The sequence below is a fragment of the Triturus cristatus genome, chromosome 9 (genome assembly GCF_964204655.1).
Source record: "Triturus cristatus chromosome 9, aTriCri1.1, whole genome shotgun sequence".
Taxonomy (NCBI): Eukaryota; Metazoa; Chordata; class Amphibia; order Caudata; family Salamandridae; genus Triturus; species Triturus cristatus.
Window position 1 is genome coordinate 1,148,522,566 of NC_140592.1, and position 13,766 is coordinate 1,148,536,331.

Consider the following 13,766-nt stretch of genomic DNA (forward strand, 5'->3'; position numbering starts at 1 on the left):
GGACCATAGAACATCTGTATGTAAGGACTGAGTCATCTTACTACCTTAGTATCCATGAGCCCAAGTCTGACTAGCTATAGTGCCTCACTTGCCCTCTTAACCTTACCAGAGAAACAAGTGAATTGGCACCCCAGAACCCAACACTCTCGACCCTCTAAGGGATCGCGGTAACAGGACACACCCTTTTGCTCTTTTCACTTGTACTTGTTCACAATAAAATAACCAGGAGACACGAAGGAAGTTTAGAATGTTTATTTAAACTATCATACTTTGAAATGCAGTATTCGTGCCACAATTCACAAACAAATGCATACTAAAAATACTGTTAGCATGGCTAATAAACCTTGCACCATGAAAAGCCCTGTCATTATATACGACAGAGTAGCCTAAACCCCCCTGCCCTATTACTGAAGCTAAATGATTATGTATCAAAGATCTCTGGGATTAGTGGCAGACCCCGTACCTTAGCATACATAGATGGATTATCTACATCTCAGCAGATGCAGTAATCTTGTCTCAGAACACCTCTTCCATGTGTGTGTTTTTACTCTAGTGCTCATCTATATGACAAGACGTGTGCTCATAAACAACAGCTGCATTTCTGTGTTATGTCTAGTTGCTAGTGCCTTGCCAGAAAGAATAAAAAGGAACGTTGTTTCAAGTGCTCTCTGTAATGTAGACATAACAGACTCAACACCCAAATACAACACTAAGCTGCCTTGCGATGAGTATCAATGATTGAAGCCATTATCTGAGTGCAGTATTCCTCTGTGAGCTGTATGTGCTTAATGTATTCAAATCCATGAACTGCATATATATATATATATATGTACACACATAATATATATATATTTATATATTATATACTGGCGGTCGCCAGTAGATAGTTATAGTTAGGATCGTGTTTCCATAGGAAATCCGCAACATTCTATTTGGAATAACTTTGGCGCCGATTGACGAATCCTCGCGAAATTTTCAAAATAGGTGGGGCGCTCCGCTCCTTCCCTGAAAGTCTCGGGGGGATTCGTCAAGCGGGGGCTGAGAAAAAGGGGGGGTCCCCATGCATTTTTCCATAGGACCTTTAGTCCAAGCTACAGCCCGAACGGCTGAACAGAATTACTTGAAATTTGGCAGAGAGGTAGTCCTCAGGTCAGGGATGTGCCTTTTGCAGGTCTGGTGTAAATCTGTTCAGTATTTCCTGAGAAAATAGCATTTAAAAGCATATATATATCTATAAGCGCGCACCGTGCGCGTACGGTAAAACTTACCGTACGCGCACGCTGCCGTGCGCGAGCGCGATTCTGATTGGTTGTTAGATCTTAGTAAACATTCGAATCGGTCGAAACCAGGAAGTGTCGGCCGCCATTTTGTCTCTCGCAGTCTGAGGGGGTGAAAAACAAAGGTGGAGAACGTGAAAAGGGGGCAGGGTGGACAATTCCTGACCCCCTAGCCTTTGTCAGGGGGTCCCAGAAGGACCCCCAAGGGCCAAAATTTCTTTTAATTTTGTTTCGAAAATTCGCGGAGTGCGCGTAGCGTGCGCGTACGGTAGAAACGAAAAAATTCCGCGAACTGCGTAACGTGGGCGTGCGGTGCGCGAAGCGCAATGCGCGCCCACAGCAGCGCGCACGGTGCGCAAAGCGCACCGTGCGCGTACGGTACACGCACGGTGAAAAACCTTAAAAAAAAAAAAAAAAATACATAACTTAGCATTTAAAAAATCGTACAAATTCACTGAAAAAACCATAGGTTTCACACACGTTATAGTTAGGAATTAGCATTTAAAAAACCTTGCAAATTCACTTAAAATACCATAGGTTACACACATGTTATAGTTAGCTGGACATTTCACTCGTGAAAAACCATTGAAATTCCCCCGTCATAGTTAGTGCAGGCAACTATAACTCACGCGACCGCAATCCTCTGCTGATGACGTCTGATATTACATCACTGATGACATATGTGTCTTTCTGAAAAAAAAATATTTGTAATATATGTATAGCTAAAAATTAATGGAAGAAGACATGGGTAAATAAGTGTCTAAATACAGTGATGTAATATCTGACGTCATCAGCAGAGGATTGCGGTCGCGTGAGTTATAGTTGCCTCCACTAACTATAACGGGGGAATTTCAATGGTTTTTCACGAGTGAAATGTCCAGCTAACTATAACATGTGTGTAACCTATGGTTTTTTAAGTGAATATATATATATATATATATATATATATATATATATATATATATATATATATATATATATATATATATATATATATATATATATATATATATATATATATATATATATATATATATATATATATATATATATAATTGCCACCCTTGGGCACAGTTTATCCACAGTCCTGGGATTATCCCGTTCCTCCGCGCCAATTAAAGTGCTGCCTTGCAGTCCACTGCTACAGCTCTGAAAATCTTAGGTTACTCTGAATTTCTCCTCGCCAACTGGCAGCAAAACGAATTAACTCCTCCCTTTGAGAGAGAAAGGGAGACTATTCCATAGCTTAGCAGCATTATATGAGAAGGCTCACCTTCTAAATTTTGCTCTCTTTATAGCGGGGTCTTAACCAAGTGGGTGTGGGTGTTATAAGAGCGCAGTGATCTCCCGGCAATGTAGGGAGACACCAGTGGTCGAATGATCGAAGGCCCTTCATTACGCAGTGCCCTGCAGGAGAAAAAGAGTGATTTAAATGTTATCTTTTTGGGCACAGTGAGCCAATGAAGGAGGCGTAAGGCTTGTCATGCAGATTGGGGCCTCAAGATATTGTACAGTAGCCTAGCGGCAGAGTTCTGTACTACCTGCAGAAGGGGGGAAATTTTGCGTAGCATCTTCAACATGCCATAACATGTAGCAACAAGTTTTACGGTTTGGGAGCCGATTAGGTCTAATGGCTAGGGCGGTCGACCTCAAATCTGGGGAACCAAGTTTGAGTCTCGGCAATGACGCTCAACATCCTGTGATCCTGGGCAGATCACTTAATCTCCCCGTGTCTAACAAAAATGAATGTATCCTTGTGTAACGCAACTGGTGCTCATGTAAAGCGCTCTGATACCTGATTATCTTCGGGTTAAATTTACGCTATCTAAAACTCTGGAAAAAAAAGAAGAAAACAAATGTTGGGGAACTTTTCAGCCACATTCCCAGGCTCTTTATGGTTGATTTTGGATCGGAGGGGAGACCAAGAAAGCTCGGTCAGTCTAAATTAATAGAGGAATTTGGATTATTGCCCAGGACCATGAGCTCAGGTTTATCTCCAGTTAATTTGAGACAGGAGCTCTTCATCCAGTTAGCGACTGTCTCTAGACAGGGGCCTAATGAGGTGGATGCGAGGTCATGACTCTCGGTGAGGGGAAAGACCAGTTGTGTATTGTGCACCCACGATATTAATGAAATCCTAAAGGGAAGGACGATCATTACCAGAGGTCTCATATATAAATTAATGAGAGTGGGCCGAACAGGCCCTGGGGAACGCCACATTTAAGGGGAGGCTGTCAGAGGCACAATCACCCTTGAAATTCTGAAAGGTCCTGTCTTTCAGAAAGGACCTAAGCCTGGCTAAAGCTGATCCGGCGATTCCAGCACTCTGTGATCTTTCTGCAAGAATGTTATGAATTACGTTGTCAAATGCAGAGCTGAAGTCTAGGAGGATAATTGCTGCCGAACCCCCCTGATCTAAGAGCCTTTTGGCTTCTTTAACTAATGCTAGGAGAGTGGTCTCTCTGCCATGATAGGACCAAAGCCAGTCTATGTAAAATGCTAAATATCTTGTTTTTTAAATAATACCCAGGCAGAAAGGGTATTGGGCGGTAGTTTGCTAGGTTGAGAGGATCCAAATTGGACTTTTTGTCAGAAGTGACTATCCATGGCGTGTTTCCATGCAACCAGGACAAAGCCAATGTTTGAGGAAAAATTCCTAGTTTCGAGCAAGGTAGGGAGTATTTCTTCTTCCCCTTTGGCTAAGATACGCAGGGGGGCTCGATCTTTGGGAGAGCCTGATTTTATTTTGCTCCAATTATCTAAGGGGCTATCTGATGTCAAGGAGGGAAAAGCGGTCAGGTTGGTAGAATGCGCTCATTTTGCTTTGGTTAATTGATGTCGTATTCAGAGACAAGTTGCAACTAATCAAAAATTGTCTTATTTCTCTTCGCGGCTATCACCCAACGGGTATCTTGGTGCTATAGTACATGAATCAACTTCAGACAGTGGAGGAGAGCAACGGGAATAAGTTAAGCAGGGCAATTCCAAAGCTATCAAGCTCTGGGGAACAGCCATGTTTTGATCTTCTTCCTAAACTGCAGAAGATCATGGGACTGTCTACATTCCGAAGGAAGGCTGTTCCAGAGTTTGGCAGCAGCTGAGCTGAACGCCCTGCCTCCTGACTTGGCTTTTCGATTTTTCGGGACTTTCACCAGACAAGCGGTGGCGGAGCGGAGACACCTTGTTGGAGTATACCATGTGAAGGTCTCTTGGAGAGGTATGGGTCCAAAGCCATGAAGGGCCTTGAAGACCAAGCATAGAGACTTAAACTGAACCCTCTGCATTATTGGCAACCAAGGAAGCTCTGCAAGGGCCAATGAGCCTGACGAGCGTCGTGGTTTCATCAGTGCCAATTTGTCCGCCACAGTTTGAACTCTTTGAAGGCGTTCAATCAAGAATTTAGGGGCTTCCAACAGTAGGGCGTTACAGTAGTCCAGTCTACTGAGGATGATACTACCAACGACCAGCACTCTTGCCGTCTTTGGTAGCAACGGGAGACTCTTCCTCAAAGCTCTAATCAGGGAGAAGCAGTTCCCCACTACCTTATTTACATGTATTTCCAGAGTTAAGATAGCATCAAGCATAACTCCCAGATTACGTACTGCTTTAGCCGGAACCAGAGTAGACGTCGTTGTAGAAGGCCAAAAAGTGTCAGGAAAAGGTGGAGGGACCCTCCCTACGGAGCAATATAAGACTTCAGTCTTATCTGAATTGAATTGAAGTGAGTTGGCTCTTAGCCAGTGGGCAGTATCCTGCATGCAATCATGAAATGTTGCCAAAGGAATCAACTGATTTCCCTCTAGGGAGAAGAAGAGTTGGGTGTCGTCAGCATAGTTCACCAATTTCACACCATGCGCCTTTATAATTCCAATCAAGGGTCTCATATAAATATTGAAAAGAATAGGGCTTATTGCCGATCCCCGTGGAACGCCATGGTGGATGTTGGAGAACTTAGATTGATATGGGGGGAGGGAAACCGCCTGACATCTGTCAGATAGATAGGAGCAAAACCATTCTAGGGCCATCCCTGATACCCAGACTTCTTCCAACCTGGTCAGCAAAATGTCAAGGTTGACTGTGTCGAAAGCGGCAGACAGGTCAAGCAAAATAAGAATGCCCGATTGTCCCCTGTCTGCCCGCAGTCGAAGATCGTCTAACACGGTCACCAAAGCAGTCTCAGTTCCATGACCAGGTCGAAAACCGAATTGAACATCGTCCAACCTGGAGTTGGATTCCAGGAACTGAGACAGAGTCTTGCTGACCAGTCGTTCAATGATTTTAATCGGATATGGTAAGAGAGAGATTGGTCTGTAGTCACCAGCGCAGGTCCGGTCCAGTGTCATTTTTTCCAAGAGTGGGGTGACCACCGCCCATTTCCAACACGATGGTACTAATCCAGAAGTTAGAGAGCTATTACAGATCAGATGCAGAGTGGGAAAAAGCTCAGAACCCAACTCCTTCCAGATTTTTTGTGGAAGAGGGTCTAAAGGGGATCCCGAAGTGACACTTACAGCAGTTCTATTAAAAACCTCCTCCGAGAGTGGCTCAAAGTAGTTCAGGGATGTCATTAGACCTAACTCTACCCTTTTTGCCTTTCCTAAATCCTGTGCCTCATTAATTTTGACAGTGGGGCCATCTTTCCTCGAAAGATTATTCATCTTCAGTCCATCAATGATGTTGCTAATTTTCTCCATAAAGAGAGTTGATAAGCTATCACACAAAGCTTGGGTTGGCATAATTTTGGATTGTGTACATTCAGGGACAGTCATATCCTTCACTATTTTGAAGATTGTTCTGGAGTTGTTTTTGGAATTTGGAATGGTATTAGCAAAGTATTCAGATTTTGCCAGATCGATTCCCTTCCTGTATTCCACTATTGTAGCCTTCCAGGAGGACTTATCCTCATCCGAGTAAATCTTCCTCCAATTCCTCTCAGCCTACCGGCAGATTAGTTTCAAAGATTTAAGATGATCATTGTACCAGCAGGCTGACGGTCTGATGATCTTCTTACAGTTTTTTATGGGAGCGATCTGGTCAAGTCGGCTTTTAATCTGGTCACAGAAGTCAATATAATTGTCTTCCACTGTTCTTCCATTATTAAAATCCTTTCCAAAGGAGAAAACCGAGGAGGAACTAGTCTTTCTTTTAAGAAGTTCCTTCCATTCTCTACTCCTAAACATCCTTACCTCACTGGTGACAGGCCGTACCCTTCTAGGGTCAAGTATCTGGAACTTGACCAAGTGATGGTCAGACCAGCCAACCGGGAGGATCTCTACTGCTCCCAGGGCCTGTTCCTTAGAGAAGACCAAGTCCAGTGTATTCCCCCCCTTATGGGTGGCTTCATTAATCCATTGGCACAGTCACAGGCGTGGATAAGGTTGCTGGATCCGGAATCCAGGTTTCCGTTACACCATAGATTAAAACCACCCATGATGAACAGATTAGATTGGGTAAGGCCCATATTGCAAATAACGTCTATCAGTCCCTGCAAATGAGGTGAGCTCACCGCTCCTGGGGGGTCTGTAGCAGATAATACCCACCAGTAAGCAGCCTTTAGAGTCTTTAAGTGAGAAACCAAAAAGTTCGAAGCCTTCAACTTTATCAATCTCCAATTGAACGAAGTCCAGGACTTCCTTAACAATAATCTCTACCCCAACTTCTCGTCCTCTAGCTCGGGGTTTATGTAGAATTTTATAGCCTGGAGGGCAAGCCAGGCCTAGTTCTACTTCCAGTCCTGAGTGAGTCCAGGTTGCAGTCATGAAAAGGGTATCTAAACAGTGAGAGTCAAGTAGCAGTTGGATCTCCACATGATGTTTAGGTAGGGATCTAACATTGAGCAATCCTCCCACTATGACATCTTTCCTGACAAAGTCAGCCCTAATGCCAGCTGTTCCCTCCGAACGTGGTGTGCCAATCCTGTCACTCACAGACTTACCAATCTGTTTTAGCGCCTCACTAGAGTGGCAAATCTTCTCACTGGTATCACCCCGTTTGTTAACTTGGGCAGCATAGCTGGCGCTGTGTGAGGCCTGTGCGCGGACGGGCTAGCCTTAGGTGCGCCAAGGGCGTGCCCGCTGCACTCGTCCGTAGCACGGCCACGCCAGCGTGCTGCTTATGTAGGTCGAGCGGAAAAGGCTAGACTGCTGACCCTCGAAAATGGCGGGTACGCTCTTACAGACGGACACCGCGAGGTCAGTCTAGAATCTAGGGGTTTCAGGCAATGCAATTGATTTTAGCTTTCAAACACAGGCGCAATGTTAAAACAGTTATAAAATGTGCAAAAACGCAGTTAACAATCCCCTCACCACATAGAAAGAATCACTTAGCTTTGGCGCGAGGCCACGCAAGCGTGCCGCTTAGGTAGGTCTGGGCAGAAAAAGGCTAGACTGCTGACCCTCGAAAATGGCGGGTCCGCTCTTACAGACGGACACCGCGAGGTCAGTCTAGAATCTAGGGGTTTCAGGCAATGCAATTGATTTCAGCTTTCAAACACAGGCGCAATGTTAAAACAATTATAAAATGTGCAAAGACGCAGTTAACAATCCCCCCACCACATAGAAAGAATCACGTAGCTTTCCCGCGCGGCCATGCCAGCGCGCTGCTTATGTAGGTCTGGGCGGAAAAAGGCTAACTGCTGACCCTCAAAAATGGCGGGTCCGCTCTTACAGACGGACACCGCGAGGTCAGTCTAGAATTTAGGGGTTTCAGGCAATTCAATTGATTTTAGCTTTCAAACACAGGCGCAATGTTAAAACAATTATAAAATGTGCAAAGACGCAGTTAACAATCCCCCCACCACATAGAAAGAATCACGTAGCTTTGGCGCGCGGCCATGCCAGCGTGCTGCTTATGTAGGTCTGGGCAGAAAAAGGCTAGACTGATGACCCTCGAAAATGGCGGGTCCGCTCTTACATACGGACACCGCGAGGTCAGTCTAGAATCTAGGGGTTTCAGGCAATGCAATTGATTTTAGCTTTCAAACACAGGCGCAATGTTAAAACAATTATAAAATGTGCAAAGACGCAGTTAACAATCCCCCCACCACATAAAAAGAATCAGGTAGTTTTGGCGCGCGGCCACGCCAGCGTGCTGCTTATGTAGGTCTGGGCAGAAAAAGGCTAGACTGCTGACCCTCGAAAATGGCGGGTCCGCTCTTACAGACGGACACCGCAAGGTCAGTCTAGAATCTAGGGGTTTCAGGCAATGCAATTGATTTTAGCTTTCAAACACAGACGCAATGTTAAAACAGTTATAAAATGTGCAAAAACGCAGTTAACAATCCCTTCACCACATAGAAAGAATCACGTAGCTTTGGCTCGAGCCCACGCAAGCGTGCTGCTTAGGTAGGTCTGGGCGGAAAAAGGCTAGACTGCTGACCTTCGAAAATGGAGGATCCGCTCTTACAGACGGACACCGCGAGGTCAGTCTAGAGTCTAGGGGTTTGAGGCAATGCAATTGATTTCAGCTTTCAAACACAGGCGCATTGTTAAAACAATTATAAAATGTGCAAAGTCGAAGTTAACAATCCCCCCACCACATAGAAAGAATCACGTAGCTTTGGCGCGCAGTCATGCCAGCGTTCTGCTTATGTAGGTCTGGGTGGTAAAAGGCTAGACTGCTGACCCTCGAAAATGGCGGGTCCGCTCTTACAGAGGGACACCGCGAGGTCAGTCTAGAGTCTAGGGGTATCAGGCAATGCAATTGATTTTAGCTTTCAAACACAGGCGCAATGTTAAAACAGTTATAAAATGTGCAAAAACGCAGTTAACAATCCCCCCACCACATAGAAGGTATCACGTAGCTTTGGCACGCGGCCACGCCAGCGTGCTGCTTATGTAGGTCTGGGTGGAAAAAGGCTAGACTGCTGACCCTCGAAAATGGCGGGTCCGCTCTTACAGACGGACACCGTGAGGTCAGTCTAGAATCTAGGGGTTTCAGACAATGCAATTGATTTTAGCTTTCAAACACAGGGGCAATGTTAAAACAGTTATAAAATATGCAAAAACGCTGTTAACAATCCCCCCACCACATAGAAAGAATCACGTAGCTTTGGCGCGCGGCCACGCCAGCGTGCTGCTTATGTAGGTCTGGGTGAAAAAAGGCTAGACTGCTGACCTCCGAAAATGGCGGGTCCGCTCTTACAGACGGACACCGCGAGGTCAGTCTAGAGTCTAGGGGTATCAGGCAATGCAATTGATTTTAGCTTTCAAACACAGGCGCAATGTTAAAACAGTTATAAAATGTGCAAAAACGCAGTTAACAATCCCCCCACCACATAGAAAGTATCACGTAGCTTTGGCACGCGGCCACGCCAGCGTGCTGATTATGTAGGTCTGGGTGGAAAAAGGCTAGACTGCTGACCCTCGAAAATGGCGGGTCCGCTCTTACAGACGGACACCGCGAGGTCAGTCTAGAATCTAGGGGTTTCAGGCAATGCAATTGATTTTAGCTTTCAAACACAGGCGCAATGTTAAAACAGTTATAAAATGTGCAAAAACGCAGTTAACAATCCCCCCACCACATAGAAAGAATCACGTAGCTTTGGCGCACAGCCACACCAGCGTGCTACTTATGTAGGTCTGGGCAGAAAAAGGCTAGACTGCTGACCTTCGAATATGGCGGGTCCGCTCTTACAGACGGACACCGCGAGGTCAGTCTAGAATCTAGGGGTGTCAGGCAATGCCACTGATTTTAGCTTTCAAACACAGGCGCAATGTTAAAACAGTTATAAAATGTGCAAAAACGCCGTTAACAATCCCCCCACCACATAGAAAGAATCACGTAGCTTGTCCTGTCATGTCATTGCACCGGGCAGACAAAACTTCCGGAATGGGACCAGGAGATGAGGGCATTAAGAGGGTTTTTAGTTTGCGAAACATTTTTAGCTAGTAATTAGTTGTCTGCAAAATATACAGTTTGAGCTTTTTTGATTTCATAATGGTAGATTCTGATAGTGTCTTGATATTTCTGTTTGGAGGGCTCTCCATAGTATCTTCTCCACATCCTTTCTGCCTTTTAGCAAACTTGCTTGAATTTCCAAAGTTGCGGGGAATACCAGGGAGCTGATGTATATTCTAGTATAGGGTTTTGGGATCACTGAGTCAAGAGAGGACTCTAATCACAAGTAAACTTGGTCATTCACTACAGTCTGGTCTGCGACTAAAGATAGTCTGGAATTCTTGAGTACCAGTTTTTTGCTTCCGTGGGCAATTTAGACCAGGCTCAGTCTTTCCCGGGTGACTGGTGGAGGGTTTAGAGGAGGCTGACTTGATTTCGGGATAAGCAAGATCAAAAATTGATCAGACCATGTGACGGGTAATGAGTCTAGAACCTGTAGCATGTTGTCCGTAGAAACAACCAGATTAAGTAGGTGGCCTTTTTCATGGGTGGGTCCCAACACCCCTTGTTACAATTGGATGGCCATCAGATCCTGCAAGAGTCTGTCGGTTTGGGCGTTGGCTGGTTCTTCCAGGTGAAGTTTGAAATCACCTAATAAGGAAAAGTTTGTCCTGGTTCAGGCAATATTTGCTGCCACTTCAGGAATGGAGTGGAGACAATTGCTGCTAGGCCAGGGAGACCTATACAGCAAGATCCCAGAAAATGTGGGTGTGGGGTAAAAGGTAATCGAAAAGATGACAGACTGGGTATATGTGGGTACCAGTAGACAGCTGAATTCTTCATTGAGAATAATTGCCAATCCTCCCCCTTCTTGTTCTCACGGTCTTGCTGTACAATACATTCTCCTGGGGGCATAGCCTGACCAAGATCTGGTCCTGTCTCGGCATGGAGCTAGGTTTCCATCAGGAATACGGCATCTGGTTTCCTATCGTCGATGAAAGCAAAGAGTTCAGGCTTATGGACAGGGAGCGATCTACAGTTGATCAAAAACATACACCAACTGACTCTATCATGAGTGGGTTTCCTAGAGTCCAGCGCCTTAGAAAGAGGTAAAGAGCAGTTTTTACAGGAGGTTTCTTCCACGATGGGATCGATTGAATGAAGGCACTTTTGGCTGACACTTTCAGATGCTCAGCAGATAGTTCTATATATTCTCTTCTAATACCAGTTCTTCAAAATTTAAATTTTCTATTAATTGTTCACATTTGTTGTATCTGACAGCAATTTATTTATATTTAGGCATATTGCTACAATTATTCAAGTACTGTTTGACCCATAGAGAAAAATGAATATTCCATGGTTTTGAATTGTGGCCTCTTGCTCAAAGTAGAATGTCACTACAGAAACATTCTCATGAAATGCCATGTTTTCGCCCCAAACATGAAATGTCACTGATTTCTTTTAGGAACTTTTGAATGCAGTCTTTCTGTCACCCATTCTATTTTCTTTCTGTTGGACTTTAGGCAAAAAGAAGAACGAAGTGGCTTTTGTTCATGACACCAAGACTTCCGTATTAATGCTAGACAAATTGTCCTTAAATGTTGGCACCGACTGGGAGATCTACATCAAGTGACAATATGATCATACTTTCTTGGAAACAAAGCCAACAAATCTGATGTTCTTGTAAGATTCAAGCCTCTGGTGATCCTCCTGGGTTGCCTTTTCTTATGTTGACAAGCAAAGCATGTGCCCACAATTCGTACAGGATGAACACGCTATGGTTTACATTATTTTCTGATTGCACATTTGAACGGTGTTAATCAGTCCACACTGAGTAGAAGCTGGTAAATATCTGCTATGATGTGTTTTATTAGAAAAAATACACTCCTCTTAAACCTGTTCTTCCTAAGTCAGTGTCCTCTAATTTCCTTCAGCCCAATTAATATAAATAGTTTTTTTTTTAAACTCTAAATTGTCAATTCCCTTAATTTTGTACATAATTTATATCCCATCAAATCTCTAAATTGTAAGCATACCATGATGAGTATAGTGCACTGTATAAAAATGTAAATTAATCTCTTTTTATTTTTGATGTCAAGAAAAAGCCCAGATTCTTTCTAACAGATTCCTAGAACATTATCATAAGTTATTGTAATCATGGTGAAAAAGCAGACTCGAAGAAACAGACCTGAATTAATGCTCATTTATGAAAATGTTTTACACCTAAACATATTTAGGATGATGAACTGACAAATTGCATGGGAGTTAATAGATGTTAGAAGTTTTGGAGTCATTGTAATAGGGTTTTAAGAGGTTTCAGCAATAATTACAATGGTAAAATACTGTAAACAGTGTTTATTTTAAAAAATAAAACATTTTAAAACTTTTAATAGCAAATGTAGGTAATTCATATATTTGAAACCTATAAATAGTTATTAAAATTAATAATTTTGGTGTTGGGGAGAAATATGTTAAAATATAATAAACATGAGATGATTCCTAAACTCATCAGTATAAACGTAATACATAATATGAAGGGCTCATCAACTATGCATAGTAACATCAAGTCAAGCTTTCATGATATCTGTAATGAGTATGTGGTTAGTTTACCTATAATGAATTTAATTGGACAGCATTTGCATATATGTTGGTCATCCTGAAAACTCACTATTTGATGGCTCTTATAAATTTGGGAAATGGCAGAACTATCTGTGGGAAAGCATTGACACACAGATCACTGGCAAATTTGTACAGATGCGTTTCCTGTGCTATTCATTTGGCCAATTCAGGAAAAACAAAACTGTATGATGGACGGGCAGGTGGTTGCCATTTTTGTGGCTAGCGTGGGAAGATCTTCATGAGCTTTGCTTTTGCATAATGTTTCTTCAGGAAACAGAAGATAGAACACAGCAGAAATAGTGACGTATTGTCTATCGATGGCTAATCAAATGGTGAATGGAAAATGAATGGATGGGGGTTTTAAATTGTGTAATTTTTTTATGCGATTTTAGATTTTTTATGCTAGACAGGGAACCGTGACTAACGTTTTTAACTTTCTCTAAATAGCGCCAGGACAAACCTATTTTATGGTTATTCTGTGTTGTTGTATATAACTTTAAATTAATTACACAACACGTTTTGATGATCAGTATTTGGTGAGCGGACGAGCCAGGTCCGATCTATAGCTTGAAACTACTAGTAAATATATTGAAATAATTAGAAGTATCCTTAATGCACAGTAGTCTTTTTCTTTCCTTAGGCTTGTTGAATGTTCTCTCTGCAGTCCAGGAGCTCTTCTGTGTTTTTTGGCCTGTCGAGTTTATTTTTTTCCTATTCATTTCTAGACATGTCTTTGCTGGATGTATCCTTCTAAGTTTCGTCTTGTTTTCCTGGCTGTTTAATTTGGGTTTTTCATTGAGAATAAATACTGTTCTGTCATTGCTGGTCTGCATAAATGTTTGTTTTCTTTCGATAAAATATGTTTTTCTACCTAGATTTTATTTATCCATTCCTGCTGGACATTTAGGACCAGATGTACGACCCTAAGTTGCGGTCGCAAACGGGCAATCGGCCCATTTGCGACCGCAATTTAGGGCATGGCCATGTACAAACCTCATTTTGCGAATCAGTACATTTTACAGATTCGTAAAA

At 43.2% G+C, this 13,766-nt stretch overlaps 1 protein-coding gene across 3 annotated transcripts in view; it reads left to right on the plus strand.

Moving 5' to 3' along the window:
* Positions 1–13,555, plus strand: part of GANC (glucosidase alpha, neutral C) — a 386,043-nt gene extending 372,488 nt beyond the window's left edge. For all 3 annotated transcript variants that reach the window (XM_085627093.1, XM_085627092.1, XM_085627091.1), the window contains exon 25: positions 11,639–13,555. In XM_085627093.1, coding sequence (XP_085483219.1) covers positions 11,639–11,748 — 110 coding nt within the window. In that variant the 3' untranslated portion in view covers positions 11,749–13,555. The remainder of the gene's footprint in view (positions 1–11,638) is intronic.
* Positions 13,556–13,766: the final 211 nt, after the last annotated feature.